At 49.3% G+C, this 15,737-nt stretch overlaps 1 protein-coding gene across 1 annotated transcript in view; it reads left to right on the forward strand.

Moving 5' to 3' along the window:
• ACAN (aggrecan) overlaps positions 1-15,737 on the forward strand; it is a 50,812-nt gene that overhangs the window by 18,233 nt on the left and 16,842 nt on the right. The window contains exons 2-12 of the mRNA XM_054214561.1: positions 4,839-4,915; positions 5,455-5,826; positions 7,125-7,299; positions 7,852-7,979; positions 8,580-8,873; positions 10,651-11,163; positions 11,673-11,847; positions 12,245-12,372; positions 12,494-12,787; positions 12,937-13,131; positions 13,800-15,731. Of these exons, the coding sequence (XP_054070536.1) occupies positions 4,846-4,915; positions 5,455-5,826; positions 7,125-7,299; positions 7,852-7,979; positions 8,580-8,873; positions 10,651-11,163; positions 11,673-11,847; positions 12,245-12,372; positions 12,494-12,787; positions 12,937-13,131; positions 13,800-15,731 (4,276 nt within the window). The 5' untranslated portion in view covers positions 4,839-4,845. The remainder of the gene's footprint in view (positions 1-4,838; positions 4,916-5,454; positions 5,827-7,124; positions 7,300-7,851; positions 7,980-8,579; positions 8,874-10,650; positions 11,164-11,672; positions 11,848-12,244; positions 12,373-12,493; positions 12,788-12,936; positions 13,132-13,799; positions 15,732-15,737) is intronic.

The raw sequence follows: 15,737 nt of genomic DNA on the forward strand, positions 1-15,737 counted from the left end.
ACACTTGAGCTAATCACCCTCTCTGCTCTGACAGCCAGTGGAGAGGGATCAGCAGTTTTGAGGTATGCTCTACATAATCTGGTTTAGGTGTTGCTTCAGAATGAGAGGAACAACCTCCCCAGTTCCCTTGGCCAGACAGACTATGTCTCCATCATCTGTGCTACCCATGTCTGCTCAGACAGACCTCTGTCTTTACTTATTTACTTCCAGAACTGCTCCTTCAAGCAACTGTTTGCTCATTACCATGTGCTTGGACATCCCACTAGAGACAACACGGCGTAGAAGTATTGCAGCATGCAACCACTGCTGTAACAACGGGACGTTAATCAAAGGCATTCCCAGCATAGTGAATCCCGACCAGAGCTGTGTGCAGACTCAGGGTTGGATCTCTTTGGCATACTTAAGGGGAATGAAAAATGGAGATCAACATTGCAAACAGCACCCTGAGGAGTAGGTTGGGTTTCTTACTGGCAGGGAGTCAACACTTTCGCAGAATACACCCAAAACATTATTATTGTGATTTGTTTAACCACTGCTCACAAGGAAAATACATTGCCTCTGGGCTTCTGTGGGATAAAAGGAGTCTGGGTTTTTTTCTCCACAGCTAAACCAAACTGCAAAGATACCCTGGTCCCAGTTATTATCATATGAGGGTATTTTTCCTTGTGAAAGATGAGCGTAGATCTTGAATAAGACTCGGAGTACATGAGCTTGTCTTAGCTTTTGGGACAAAATGAATTTCCTCTAGTTAGGGCATTTTGTTCTGTCATGTCTAACTGATGCACAGATGAACTTGTTCTCCTCCTACCCATTGCCAACGTACACGGAAATAACAACTGTGTGGGCCTCAGAACAATACCGGTTTGCTGTAGGCATGGACCCTAAAAATCTTTTCAGCCAGTCAGCTCCCGTTATATTTAAACACCTCTGTTTCCCTGCTCTAGGATGTTTCTATTATTTAGTAGGTAATCCGGGTCTAAAGTTGCCTGCCTCTCTTGGCTGAGTTTGTCGCATGACACTCAGGACTGTTCAGCTTGGATTCTGGCAAAATGCAGAGCCTGCTGAAAGGTACCCGATTTAAGGAGCCTAGAGAAGCAAGAGCTTTTATTTAGTGCTCGAGCAGGTATCATGACTGAAGACTTAGTTACTAATGGCTAGGAGAGTGTCCTCTGCCTGAATCCCCTCCAAGTGCCTTCTGCCCTGGAGGATCCATCCCTGCTCCCAGGACTCACATGATCTTTGCCTTCCAATTTCTCCTTTTATCCAGAGATTGAGAATGTAAGCTATCCACTGGAATGGCAGGTTTGGGATGGTGCAAGTAGAAATAATCTGAGTCCACCCCACAAGCTCAGTTAATTCTAGGGAGACAGTCCTCAGCCGATGTGGGGCTGGTCCATACTGAAAGTAGTGACCTACTCTAGGAGGGGTCTGGATGCACAGTCCCACGGTTATTTGTTCTTGTAGGAAGCATTCCTCTAACTAAACAAGAATATGCTTCAGAGAATGGACTTCAGTTTCCCACAAAACTCAAAGATACGTCAAAATGCAGAAGCTGTGTCTGCTTCAAGTTTTCTGCAGTGCCTCATGTGATAGCAGTGACTGATCTGTAATCCTCCTTCCCTGGCAGCTTTCCCCCAAATCCCTTTCTTCCTGCCTGACATGGAGCCAAGGGACGCCTCGCCTGTGCGGACTTAGGGTATGGATGGCTTAGATCAAGCAGGGAAGGGGATTAATTTTACAAGATGTCTTTTTTGCCTTAGATCCTACAAGGCAGGTAAAAAATATATGGGGTATTCATAAACACGATCCTTTGTACTGCCTAGAGCCAGGCGAGGTGAATAATGCAAGAGCAGAGATGGAAACAGTGATATGTTCATATTCATGAATTTTAGTGTCAGAAGGAACCTTTCTGGGCCGATCTCCCATGTATGTAGGCTCCTTAAACTTCGCCCACCTACCGCTCTATTGAGCCTACTAACATGTGTTTGCCTAAGCCATGTCTTCCAGAGAAGCCTTCAAGTCTGGATTTGAAGCTACCAAGGGATGGAAACTCCATTGCTTCCCTTGGTACCGGTTCCACCACCCCCTGTTTAAAATGTGGGGTGTGTTTCCCATTTGAGTTTGCTTGGCGTCGGGCTCCCAGCTCTTAGTTCTGGTGGTGACTTTCTGTCAGCCCTTTAGCAACAGCAGCTTCTGCTTGAAATGACACTTGTGCACTGCTGTCAACTTCTCCATCTTTTTTTGTGTGGTGGTGTTAGAATAATTAGATTCAGACTTCCTAGCCTCCCCCCATAAGGCATTTCCTCCAGCCCTCACATCCTTGGTGGCGGATACATTCTGTGCCATCTTTTTCTGGTATCCTTGTGCCAACCCAGAGGTGCACACAGTATTCCCGTCGCTTACCACTGATGCACAGAGAGGTATTCCTCTCTGGTTTTATGGATGGCAGTAGCTCTCCTGAGTGACTCTTTCTAGGACGCAATATCTCATTGTCAGGCATGTTCTGCGTCCCTTGTATAATTTTGTATTTGAATCTGTTAAAATACAGTCTATTTGGAAACACATCGGATCTAATACTGACCCCTGTAGACGCCCATCAGAAATACCACCTTCAATATCAGTGTCCCTCAGACGGCTCCTTTTAGAGACCTGCCAGCTAGGCTTCTGCTGAGCCACCTCAATGTGTGCACTACTGACATTACATATCCCCATAGCACGGAACGAACCCTATGAAAGTCAAACCTTATCAAAATCTAATTACATTATTATATTACAACCATGCAGGCAGCTTTATCAGACAAACTTAGAATCATGCCAACTAATAAAATCAAGTTTGGAAGCACTTGTTTTATATACAAGTGCCTCGACTAAGATTAATATTACACTTATTCTTCAGCGCTTAATGAGTTGAAGTCTGTATCAGATTTTCCATTATTTTGCCTGGAATTTATGTCAATCAAACCAGCGTGTATTTATGAGGCTCATCGTTGTATATCTTGGCTGACTGTTGGCACAGCGCTTCAGTATTCGGGACCTGCCCCAGTGCTCCAGCGCAGATTATAAATGAACATCAGTGGGCCAGCAATTTACTCAGCCAGCTCTTTAAGGACTCTTGGGTACGGCTGTTTAGCCAAGCTGATTTCAGACTGTTTATCCGTAGCAGATGGTGTTTCCAATTCTCCTTGCTTACCGATGAGCGGAAGGCACTTCATTGCCCTCCGCAGCCCATCCTGTGCGCATGTCCCCCTGCCATTGTCCAGCAGCTGACTGCCAAACGCTTTGACCTCTTCTGAAGCGTGGCAGTTGACTTGGTCCTGGCCATCAGTAGAGGGAAATGGTGAAGTTAACTGTCATGCTGCAGAAGAAGTTCATAATACATTGCTTATGCAGATGTCATTCCTAATGGGAGAGACACCCAAACAGACACACAACTCTACAGTTTCTCTCTGAGGTTGGTACTTACCTGATATTTCATTCCCAGGCCCAGCAGAAATTGATATGTCTATCTGATCTTGTTCATCCCTACAGCTGCAAACTCAAGCCTCCACACTTCTCTGTCAATGTGTTCCAGCCCTGTTCTCCTCTATTTTCTGCCAGCATAGCTGTCTCTATTAACTAAAGATTTCACAAATATAAGATTTTGTGGTGTCAAGTTGAAATGAATGAGTGCATGGAGGTCAATTTTTTCATAAGTGAAGGGCTAATGCTGAACTGTTCAGGATGAGGTTTATTTTTGGCCTTTTCTTGTGCCAGTGAGGATATTTAATAGACCTTTCTGCAGGGTCGATAGGCGTATACTCAGGATGTTCCCTGTCAGCTGAAGTCAGCTGGAATCTTTCTCCATCACTGGAATCAAACAGCCAATATTTGGACAGGTGACCTCAAAGAAACAGCAGTGATTCAGTAGGTGTGGCCTTTCCTTCTGAGTCAGTGCTGAAATGTGATGCCAAATGATGCTGTATTGCTGGAGGACATGGTTTTTATTTGAAATATTAAAACCGACTTGAGCGTTTGTGGCTATTTAAAATCCCATGATTTTATACTGGATGAAAATCCAGTTAGGATTAATTTAGTCGGCCTCCCTATATTGCTTCTGCCATTCAATGTCAGGAGGATGCTCCTTCCCTAAACCTTGCAGCAGTAGCAGGTTGCTCTGACTAATTGAGGGATCCCAAGAGGATATTTTTAGAGTGGAGTTGAGATGTCCAGAATTGTGTCCGGTGGATTTCTTCTATCAGTTCAGGATCCATTCGCAGTTAAGGCTACGTATGCTGTCAACGCAAGAGTATTGCCAAAGCATTATAACCTTTGGCTTTTCCACCATATAGACGGCAGATTTCCCTTCAGAGCATTTTAAGGTATAACAGAATGCATCCAATCATCTGGCCTGAGAGTCAGCACGGGCTGGGATGGAGGATGCTGGTGAGGAGCAGCTCCTGTGCTGAGGTGAAGGCTTAGTGGATGTGATGGTCCATCTCGAGTAAATACATAATAAGAGTGAAGATCTGATGGAAAATTGTCTTTCTGCTCCACGGGAAAGATTGAATCGCAAGAGAGAGAATGGGAGAGCAATATAATAAGTGATCTATAATAACACTTCAGTCTGTTGTACATAGCAGAGCATCTTATTTATTTGTCTCACAGACTCATTTCCTGAAGCAAGAGGCACTTTGAGACAGCATCCTTCCCCAGGGACCAGCTTTCACTGCCAGACACATATAAAAGGCTTAAGGGGCGGCTGAAAGTACCACGCTGCCCCACAGCAGCATCCTCGCCCCTCGACTCCCGGGGAACGTACAGCCGTCATAAATCCTTTCTCCCTCTGTTGTTTCTTGCAGGTAAACTATGACCACTTTACTATTAGTGTTTGTGTGTTTGCGAGTCATCACAGCAGCCGTCTCTGTGGAGCTCTCAGGTATGTGCCCAGGGTGCGGGAACGCGGGGCTGAGCAGTGTGCTGCGCTCTGGTCCCATCCCCAAGCACAGCAGCCACCAAGTGTACCCAAGATCTGCTCTGTGTACACGCAGGGCTCCTCTATTTGGATGGCTGCTATGCCATAGCTTCTCACTGTTCTTGTGCTTGGGGAGCCACGGAGATAGCTCCAGGCAAAGGCAGATTTATGGGGAAAATGAGGGGTTTTCAGCATTCCGCTTTTTAAACCCTATCAGTGTGATCTCATAGCGTGGGAGGCAGCTTCATTGCAGTAGAGACCTTCATTCCCTTCATTCCCGCATCCAGCACTGGTCCAAATTCCAAAAGCAACTGTGGCATGAGAGGCATGGCTGTAACTGCCCTTTCTGCAAGTTATTTTCAGCAGACTAGACCAAAAAGGGCATGTCTGAATATGTAGGTATAGGTTTGAGCAGATATAGGCATTGGAGCACGTGGAAGCACTGGGTGTTTTGGATTAAATATGTTATTGATGTAACCATTGCTTTGTTTGGGAACTGGCAGACAGTAGTGATGGCCTGGAAGTGAAGATACCTGAGCAGTCTCCCCTGCGTGTTGTCCTGGGAAGCTCCCTGAACATCCCCTGTTACTTCAACATCCCCGAGGAACAGGACACCAGTGCTCTGCTGACCCCACGGATCAAATGGAGCAAACTCTCAAACGGTACCGAAGTTGTCTTGCTAGTGGCCACCGGTGGGAAAATCCGGCTCAACACCGAGTACAGGGAGGTCATCTCTTTGCCCAATTACCCCGCCATCCCCACCGATGCCACTTTGGAAATCAAGGCGCTGAGATCCAACCACACCGGGATTTATCGCTGTGAAGTGATGTACGGGATTGAGGACAGACAAGACACAATAGAGGTCCTAGTGAAAGGTGAGATCCTGCCCTTGCTCTTTCCTCTCAAGATCTTGCTGACTGGCCTGGGTGGAAGGGAGGAAGGAATATACAGGCAGAGGAGGTACTGACCTCCCCGTAGGCATAAACCCTTTCAGACAGGTCACAGATAAGGCGATGGGTAGGCGAGAAGAAGCCATGGGCCAGGCATTTATTTTAGCAGGCTAGGATCAGACTAAACAAACCAGTAAAATGACTCATGGCAGAATATACAGCAATAAAATGAGTCTTCTGGCAGAAGGTGAGTTACAGAGACAGCAAGATGACATCCTTGGCAGGAGGTGGTACTGGATACGCTGGGCTGTTGCTCAGAGAGGTGAAGCTGGAACAGGGCCGCTATGAGACCTTTTAATTTTTCCAAACATTTTAGGAGATGGGATGCCCTCAGCCGGAGAATTGGTCTGTTCTGAAAAAACTTTCCCCATCGTCTTGCAAAGCCCATCCTAGTAATAGGTGGATAAAATAAAAGAGGTTGCCTACAATCCTTATCTTTATTGTGGTTTTTGCTTCCGGTGTAGGACAGGGAGACATCTTCCACTACGACAGTTAACGAGGCAGCCTCTGCTGCTCACATGCACTGAAGTACACACCTGACAGTGGAGCCCCCTCATTGCCTCCTGGTGAATTTTCCTCTTGACTTAAAGCCTGCTTGTGCCAGACCAGAGTGTACCGCTGGCCATCCTTTATAAAGATCCCTATTCATCAAAAAAATACGACTTAGATATGTTTGCAGCAGATCTGGAGACTTTAACTGTATTTGCCTCTTGCTGTTGTTTCCTGCGTGTTTGTACAGCGATTGACACTCTGCACCCTTGGTGCTGAGCAGGACCTCAGGAGGTGGCAGCTTTCAGTCCTGCACAGCAGCACAGTCCCTGGCTGATTTCTGCACCGTGCATTTAGAACGCTGCACAGAGCTCTATCAGGAAAGTCCTGAGTCCTTCTGACGGTGATACAGCTCTGTGTTCTGGGTGACGGGTTTCCTCCCACCGGTCACACCGCTATTTGGGTACTGGCTTTTAATACACCATGACTTTGCTACAGCACCATGGGAGAGCAGTCCCTGTCCTAGCTCACCAATGTGCTCCACAAGATCCTGTGAAAGGACCCCATCAAGTCACCCTTGGCTTGAGATGCTCAAATACAGACAATCACCATAAATAATTCATTCTTTCTAGTTGACTTGTAGTATCTGTTCTTTGAATCTGTAACTTTTTTGGAAGGAAAGGGGCTGGTTGCTCCCTAGCAGACGTGTGAGTGATGGCCGTTGTGTTTTCCAGGCATCGTATTCCACTACAGAGCAATCTCCACAAGGTACACCCTGAACTTTGAGAAAGCAAAGCAGGCCTGTATCCAGAACAGCGCTGTCATTGCTACTCCCGAGCAGTTGCAAGCTGCCTACGAGGATGGGTACGAGCAGTGCGACGCCGGCTGGCTGGCTGATCAGACTGTCAGGTAATGAGCAGTGGAGGGGAAAGGAAAGCCACAGCAGGCTCGATGGGGAAGGACTTCTGTAACGAAGCCACCGAGTGAGAATGGTTGAGAAACGGTTGCTGAATAGCTGCTGTTGCAATTCCTGGTGTGCAGAGGGAGGTGGTGGATTGCAAGCCATTCCCTGCCAGGGGGGAATCTATAGTAGGAAGGCAGAGTGACCACTGCCCTCCTCACCTGGTGGTGACAGCTGAGTGGACAATGGCCTAATCCTGATCCTCCATCCCCCCTGAGCAAAACAGATGCTACGCCAAGATGCACAAGTGTGGCTTAACCGTACCAAGCTGTGCATCCCCCACTGAGGAGGCACCCTGGCCTGATATCTTTGGCTGGTGCTCCCAGGGATCTGCTGTGCTCAGGACCATCAGAAGGAGAGCAGGACAGCTGATCATCCTTCCCCATAACCCGGGAAAAGCCATGAATCACCACCCTGTGCAGGGCTCCACAGCTCCCTCCCAGCCTTCCTGTAGCTGCCAGGGTCCTGCTCCCACCCCTTACGCACCCTCTCTCCCCCAGGTACCCCATCCACTGGCCCCGGGAGCGCTGCTACGGCGACAAGGATGAATTTCCAGGAGTGAGGACCTATGGTGTCCGTGAGCCAGATGAAACCTATGATGTTTACTGCTATGCAGAGCAAATGCAAGGTGATTTGATGCTTTTGTTGTTACTAGATGCAGAAGCAGCCAAAGCTCTGATCATTTCTGGGCTGGTGAACAGTAGATACAGAGACAAAGGGCCTTGAGCCAAGACAGGTTAGATGGAAAAGCACGTCCCCCGGCAAGGCCAGATGTTCTCTACAGTCTCTTTGTTAGACCTTGGACAATTTTAATGTCAAATGACTAATGCAGTACAGAGGGTGGAGTCCGTCTAACCTCCACCACAGGCCACGCCATCCTACGTGTCTCTGGTCATCCATTTGAGGGTGTGACATTCAGAGGTGTCCCTCACCCATGCTTACAACAGGGATCCATTGAAATATTCAGTGCATCAGAACTGAAATTGTTCTTCATCCTCAACTTGCCCTGTGGCTCTAGATAGTTCGGTATGTTTTGTTCCAGTCTGTATTCGGTTTGTAAGACTCCTTTTCTTCTGGTCTTTATAGACGGTCACCAACAGGGGGTTGAAGTTCAGCTGTAATTCACTTTTCATCTTTTCCTAACTCTCAGGAATGGGAAGGAGAAAGAAAGGGAATTGGGATTAAATTCTACAGTTAATTCCTGTGCAAATGGATGTTGTGATTGCAGGTAAAGTCTTCTATGCCACCGATCCCGAGAAGTTCACCTTCCAAGAAGCTTTCGACAAATGCCGCAGTTTGGGAGCCCGTTTGGCCACCACAGGAGAGCTGTACCTGGCCTGGAAGGATGGCATGGACATGTGCAGCGCAGGCTGGCTGGCCGATCGCAGCGTCCGCTACCCCATTTCCAGAGCACGGCCCAACTGTGGAGGAAACCTGGTGGGTGTGCGGACGGTGTACCTGTACGTCAACCAGACGGGGTACCCTCACCCCGACTCTCGCTACGATGCCATCTGCTATAGCGGTGAGTGCACCGGGGCTGTGGGACTAAGCAATGTGTTTCTACACTTCAACAAGCAAGAACTCCCTGACCAGACCTAACGTCTTGCTTATTTCCTTTTTTTTAGTTTTTTTGGTTGTTTTTTTTTTCAAAAACTGGGGGTGGAGGGAAGCAGGTCTGTCAAAGAACTTAGTCCCCTATTCATGTTCAGGTAGGAAGCAGGTCCAGAAAGTGCACGGATGCCTGGCTTGTACAAGGGGCTCTGAGGAGGTGGGTGTAACACAGCCCTCTTCTCTCCAGTCCTCCCACACCTTCCAGCTGTGGTAGCTCTCCTGGAGACGTGGAGCAGAGCTCAGGTGTTTCATGCACAAGACTTGGAATGCTGGAGATGGAAAGGAAGGAAAAAGAGAACAGATCTGCCCATGAACATGTGTGTAGTGCTGTGATGTGGTGCAGACATGAGTTTCCAGGCTGGGATAAAATGAGGACTGCGGCAGTCTCCGGCAATCAGAAATGGGGCAAAATTGCAGCTAGGAAGTTGAGAGCATCCCAGCTTCTCCCCCTTTCTTCTAACTGCACTCTTCTCCCTGCAACAAAAAGGGGCAAAGCACGGTGTTATACGGTCTCTTCAGGACAACCAGAGGCTAACATTCAAATAGGATTGCCATCCTTGATAAATTAATAGCAGTATTCTGAAATATGTTTTGAAACCCCTTTGATACAGACCTATTGTGCCCAGATGTGTACATGATCAGTGTGTCAGGAGGCCCTGTAAAATTCCAGACCCCTTGGAATAATCCAGCTATGTGGCCAAGCTAAAGACTGGTCCACCAAGCCACAGCCTTCTGGCTGTCTCAGGGCACGCATCTGGAATCGCTGAGCACAGCTAGTCGTTGCCTGAGCGTCTCTGTCTAATTCTCTGAACCCCTTGAGGTCTGAGAGGTACTGGCTGTAATGAACTAGCAGGAAAATGGAATTGGAAATAAATAGAGCAGGGAAAGCAGTATTAGGGGAAAAGCCTGACAGTGCCTTATTATCTCTCCCTCCTCAGCTGAGACCTGCCTCACTGCGCGTCTGAGATGTCCCATCCCTCCCTAACCTTCCCAGTTCTATTTTACGCTGCTCTTTAAACCGCTGCCCTTGCTGTAGGGTGACCTGCTCAGTGGCGCGTTAAGCATGTTCTCCTACAGCCGGGGAGATGAACGAAAATCATTTGGGAGGGGGAAGGTGGGAAGTTGTTTGAATGCATTTGGTACAGGAAGAGACTGCCTTGGTGATGGGGTTAGCATGCTTATGTGTGATGAGCTCTTAAGTCTTTGCCTGGGCAGACCAGCAGGAGATAGTGATCCTAGTGAGACTTCAGGCATTGTGTGTGAGGACAGCTGTCTCTCTCGCATGGCCCAGACCTGCTGTGGAGGTTATCCAAGCTCCCCTACTTCCCTCCGGCCACGTTACATTCCTTGCGGCAGGCACTAGAGGTCAGTGCAGACTTGGATATGGGCAAGGTGCTCCCACTAAAGAGAGGTGGGAGGAGACCAGGGAAAGTCCTCTCTGATTTACCAGCTGTGGAGCATGTGGTGGCTCATTGCCTCTAACTCATGAACATGCCCTCCGTGCTGAGGTGTTGCAGAGAGTCACAGTGGAGGAAGAAAAATCGTTTCTTTTACCAGACTGTCATGATTTCCCTGCTCCTCTCAGAGCCAGCAAATACCCAGCTGCTTCTCTGAAGCAGCACCAGCGCGGTACACCTTTGCTAGACTGACCATGTCCTCTCTGATTGCTGCTTTGTCTCCGAATGTAGGGGATGACGCTGAGATTCTGGTCCCAGGGCAGTTCATCGATGAGACGGGAAGTGAGCTGGGCAGCGCTTTCACTGTCCAGACCGTCACCCAGACTGAAGTGGAGCTACCTCTGCCGCGCAACGCCACAGAGGAGGAGGCCCGTGGCAGCATCGCCACCCTGGAGCCGATTGAGATCACACCCACCGCCACCGAGCTGTACGAGGGCTTCACTGTCCTGCCCGATCTCTTCGCCACCGGTGTCACAGTGGAGACAGCTGCCCCAGGGGAGGAGAATGTGACCAGGGGGGATGTCACAGGGGTGCGGGCTGTACCTGAGGAGGTCACCACCATAGCCTTAGGCACTGCCATGACCACCGAAACAGCAGAGGTGACTTTGGTGGAAGAGGTTGTGGGGGTGACTGCCACACCAGGACTAGAGTCTGCCTCGGCGTTCACAGTGGAAGATCAGCTCGAGCGAGCGACAGCAGCCCCCGGTGTTGGTCTCCTCCCTGAGCAGCCCATCTCCCCCACAGGTACGTCACCAGGACTCCAAGAGGCCTGAAGATCAGTTTCTTCTAGGGGTAACCATTCAGCTGAAAAGAGTCTGAGCTTCTCTCGTCCCTGAGGGCACCCAAGTCCCTGGAGGTGTGCAGGCCTGTTTGGGGTCAGGGACAGGCTGAGTGCCTCCACTGAGGCAGGACAGGAGGGGTGAGGAGAAGGCTGTGGGCCACCCCATCCTGTGCCAAAAAAGGCTCAGCTGGCAGATGCTTGGGGCTGCCATGGTCACGCTCTGCACTCCCATGTGCATCTGGCTCCAGGGAAGGGGAAAGTCAAGGCAGGAAGATCCTAGAGGAGTGATAAAGATATCCCCAGAACATCACCCTCAATGGAAGCAGAGCTCAATGAATGAGACATCTCCATCAAAATGTGTATGACATGCATTGGTCCTCGCACTGTTGTTGGGAAGACACTTTCTGGTCACGCATCTGGGTGGAGGGGCTGTCCCGTATCTGCTCTCTCACCATGGCTTCTCTTCTCTCAGGTGTGGTGTTTCACTACCGCGCTGCCACCAGTAGATATGCCTTCTCCTTCGTCCAAGCCCAGAAGGCCTGCCTGGAGAACAACGCAGTTATTGCCACTCCCGAACAGCTCCAGGCTGCCTATGAGGCTGGCTTTGACCAGTGCGATGCCGGCTGGCTGCGGGACCAGACAGTCAGGTAAAACTATATCGACTTGGGGAAGACCCCTCTCAAAATGACTACTCAGTTGTGAAACTGGGGCTTTACTCTGGTCTGTCCTGCTGCTCTGCTCATCATCATCTAAAGTCTTCCTGATCTAAGGTTGTCTCCAAGCTACGATATCTAGTGGCCAACAGACCTGTTCTTCTGAACCTGTCCTATCAGTTTCCTAACCTGTGTATACATCCTGCAGCAATGAGCTCCCCTAACATGTAGGAAAAGTGGAGGAAAGTTTGTATTCATTGCCCGGAGCTGCAAGTGGACTTGAGCACCTTAAATGGTGAAGGGCTCTTGTCCTGCTCCCAGGTTGACTGAGGTTCTTCAGTCCAGGATTCATAAGGCTGACCTTTGGTTACCTCCTCTCTTCTGTTAATAGGTATCCCATTGTGAATCCCCGAAGTAACTGCGTAGGAGACAAAGAGAGCTCACCGGGTGTGCGGTCATACGGCATGCGCCCAGCCTCGGAGACCTATGATGTGTACTGCTACATCGACAGGCTCAAGGGTACCTTCTCCCCCTTCCTCTGGGCACAGCTGTGGAGCAAAATCATGCTTCACAGCTCCGCATCTGCGTGTGCGTGGGTGGGATGCAGGGACTCATGCCTGTTTTCTCTCCCATCCCTCAGGTGAGGTGTTCTTCGCAACCCGGCCAGAGCAGTTCACCTTCCCAGAAGCTCAGCAGTACTGTAAGAGCCAAAACTCCACGCTGGCCTCTGTTGGCCAACTCCACGCTGCCTGGAAGCAGGGCCTGGACAGATGCTACGCTGGCTGGTTAGCTGATGGCAGCCTCCGCTATCCCATCGTGAGCCCCCGTCCCGCCTGCGGGGGGGATGCTCCTGGTGTGAGAACTGTCTACCAGCACTACAACCAGACGGGTTTTCCCGACCCCCTGTCCCGACATCATGCCTTCTGCTTCAGAGGTACCCTCCCACCCTCGCAGGGCATGTAGACCTCTCTCCTTGGGGAAAGGGAGGCTGGGCACATCGGGGTGCCGGTTTGGGCAAAGCACTTCACCGGCATCTTGGACCATGAAGTTTTGGAAACTCCCTCCAATATCTTTTTGTTTCAGCTCTGCCACCTGTGGAGGAGGAGGGGGTCACCTCATTCTTTGAAGAAGATGTGCTGGCAACCCAAGTGATCCCTGGAGTGGAGGGGGTACCCTCTGGGGAGGAAGTGACCACGGAGATGGAGTTTGATACTCAACCTGAGAATCAGACAGCCTGGGGGACAGAGGTCTTTCCAACCGACGTGTCGCTGCTCTCAGGTGGGTCAGAGATTCCCCATCTCCTGGGTCGCACTTGGCTGGTGTCGTAGTGTTGGGACACTCCCAAAATAAATTGTCTGTGTCCTTGATGAAGGCAATTCCTTCTAAATCTAGACAGTTATCACCATATTAGCAAAGTGTGAGGCTGTGCACACATGCATATTATTGAATTTGTGCCTAGGACTGAACTAAATGACTGAAAGACCAACACACACAGCATTGTTAAAGCACCTTACAAAATATGTTGTTGTGTATCTGGGATGGGAAAGGCAGGCTAGAAACAGATCTCAGGCCATGCCTTCTAGGGAGGACAGAGCTGCAGTGTGATCAGAGCAGCACCAAACTTTTTCTCTTCCACATGTTATCTCTGAGGAAGCAGTAGCTCAGTTTTGGCACCTGGGAATTGGTGTCGCTGTTGCCATCATCCCATGACAGAAGATTTTAACAGTTTCCCAGAGATTTTTAATTTGTAATTGTTTAAGATATAATGTTCATTAAGAAATTTGAAGGGACCAAATTATTTCTGCAAGCACATAGGACTTTGTGCTTTTATCCCAAAGTATCAGTTTGTAGGTGAAGTCAATCACGAGATTCATAATAGCTTCTTTAAAACAATTTAGTCAATAATTTTCCTATCTCCCTCTCTTTGTTCGCTCTTTCCTTTCCAGCGAGTCCATCTGCTTTTCCTCCAGCTACTGTAATACCAGAGGAAACAAGTACCAACACTTCCATCAGCGAAGTGTCAGGGGAGGTGGCTGAATCTGGAGAACATCAAGTCAGTGGTGCATCTTCAGCATCCGGGTGGGTATCTGGAGTTCCAGACACAAGCGGAGAACCAACTTCTGGAGTTTTTGAACTTAGTGGAGAACATTCAGGGATTGGAGAAAGTGGATTACCATCCGGAGACCTGCATACCAGTGGCTTTCTACCTGGAGAAAGTGGGCTGCCCTCAGGAGACTTGAGTGGAGTGCCTTCTGGCATTGTTGACATCAGTGGCTTATCTTCTGCAGAGGAAGATGTATCAGTGTCTATTTCGAGGATACCAGAAATTAGTGGGATGCCATCTGGAGTGGAAAGCAGTGGGCTGCCTTCTGGATTTAGTGGAGATATCTCCGGCACTGAGCTAGTCAGTGGCGTGTCATCTGGAGAAGAAAGTGGACTCACCTCTGGCTTTCCTACTGTCTCTCTTGTGGATACTACATTGGTGGAAGTTGTCACAACAGCGCCAGAACGGCAAGAGGAGGGAAAAGGATCCATAGGAGTCAGCGGTGAAGGAGATCTCTCAGGGTTCCCATCCACTGAGTGGGATGCCAGTGGTGGAGCCCAAGGGTTACCCTCAGGAGCTGAGCTCAGCGGGGAGCCCTCTGGAGAGCCTGAGCTCAGTGGGGAGCCTTCTGGGGTTCCTGAGCTCAGCGGGGAGCCCTCCGGAGGGTCTGAGCTCAGCGGGGAGCCTTCTGGGGTGCCGGAGCTTAGCGGAGAGCCCTCTGGAGGGCCCGAGCTCAGTGGGTTGCCCTCAGGACTGGATGTCTATGGAGAACCATCTGGAACACATGAGGTCAGTGGCCTGGTGGACTTAAGTGGCCTTACTTCTGGTATTGATGGAAGCGGAGAGGCCTCAGGCATTACCTTTGTGGATGCCAGTTTGGAGGAAGTAACAACAACCCCCTCAATTACAGGAGCAGAAGCAAAAGAGATTTTGGAAATCAGTGGATTGCCTTCAGGAAGTGAAGATGCATCAGGCATGGTATCTGGGAGTTTAGACATCAGTGGTGAGCCTTCTGGGCACGTAGACTTTGGTGGGAGTGTTTCTGGAGTGCTCGAGATGAGCGGACATCCGAGCGGAGTGATTGACAGCAGTGGAGAGGTCTCTGGAGTTGATGTCACCAGTGGCCTACCATCTGGAGAGGAAAGTGGACTTACCTCTGGCTTTCCCACAGTCTCTCTTGTGGATACCACTTTGGTGGAAGTCGTAACACAGACATCAGTTGCACAAGAGGTGGGAGAAGGGCCATCTGGGATGATAGAAATCAGTGGATTTCCTTCTGGAGACAGAGGACTATCTGGAGAAGGGTCTGGAGCCGTGGAGACCAGTGGGTTTCCTTCAGGGACAGGCGACTTCAGCGGAGAGTCATCCGGGTTCCCATACATCAGTGGAGACATTTCTGGAGCCACAGATCTAAGTGGACAATCTTCAGCAGTGACTGATATTAGCGGGGAGTCCTCAGGGCTTCCAGAAGTCACTTTAGTCACTTCTGATTTTGTAGAAGTTGTGACAAGACCAACAGTATCACAGGAACTGGGTGGGGAAACAGCTGCCACATTTCCCTACGGTTTTGGGACAAGTGGTGAGGCCTCTGCATCTGGTGAACTAAGTGGAGAAACATCTGCATCGCCAGAAAGTGGTACCGAAACATCAACAGCTTATGAAATCAGTGGTGAAACATCTGCATTTCCTGAAACTAGTGTAGAAACATCCACGATTCATGAAATCAGTGGGGAGACATCTGCATTTCCTGAATTTAGCATAGAAACATCAACAATTCAAGAAATCAGTGGGGAAACATCTGCATTTCCTGAAATTATCACAGAAACATCCACAAGTCAAG

Source organism: Rissa tridactyla, chromosome 9, assembly GCF_028500815.1.
Source record: "Rissa tridactyla isolate bRisTri1 chromosome 9, bRisTri1.patW.cur.20221130, whole genome shotgun sequence".
In the NCBI taxonomy this organism is placed as follows: Eukaryota; Metazoa; Chordata; class Aves; order Charadriiformes; family Laridae; genus Rissa; species Rissa tridactyla.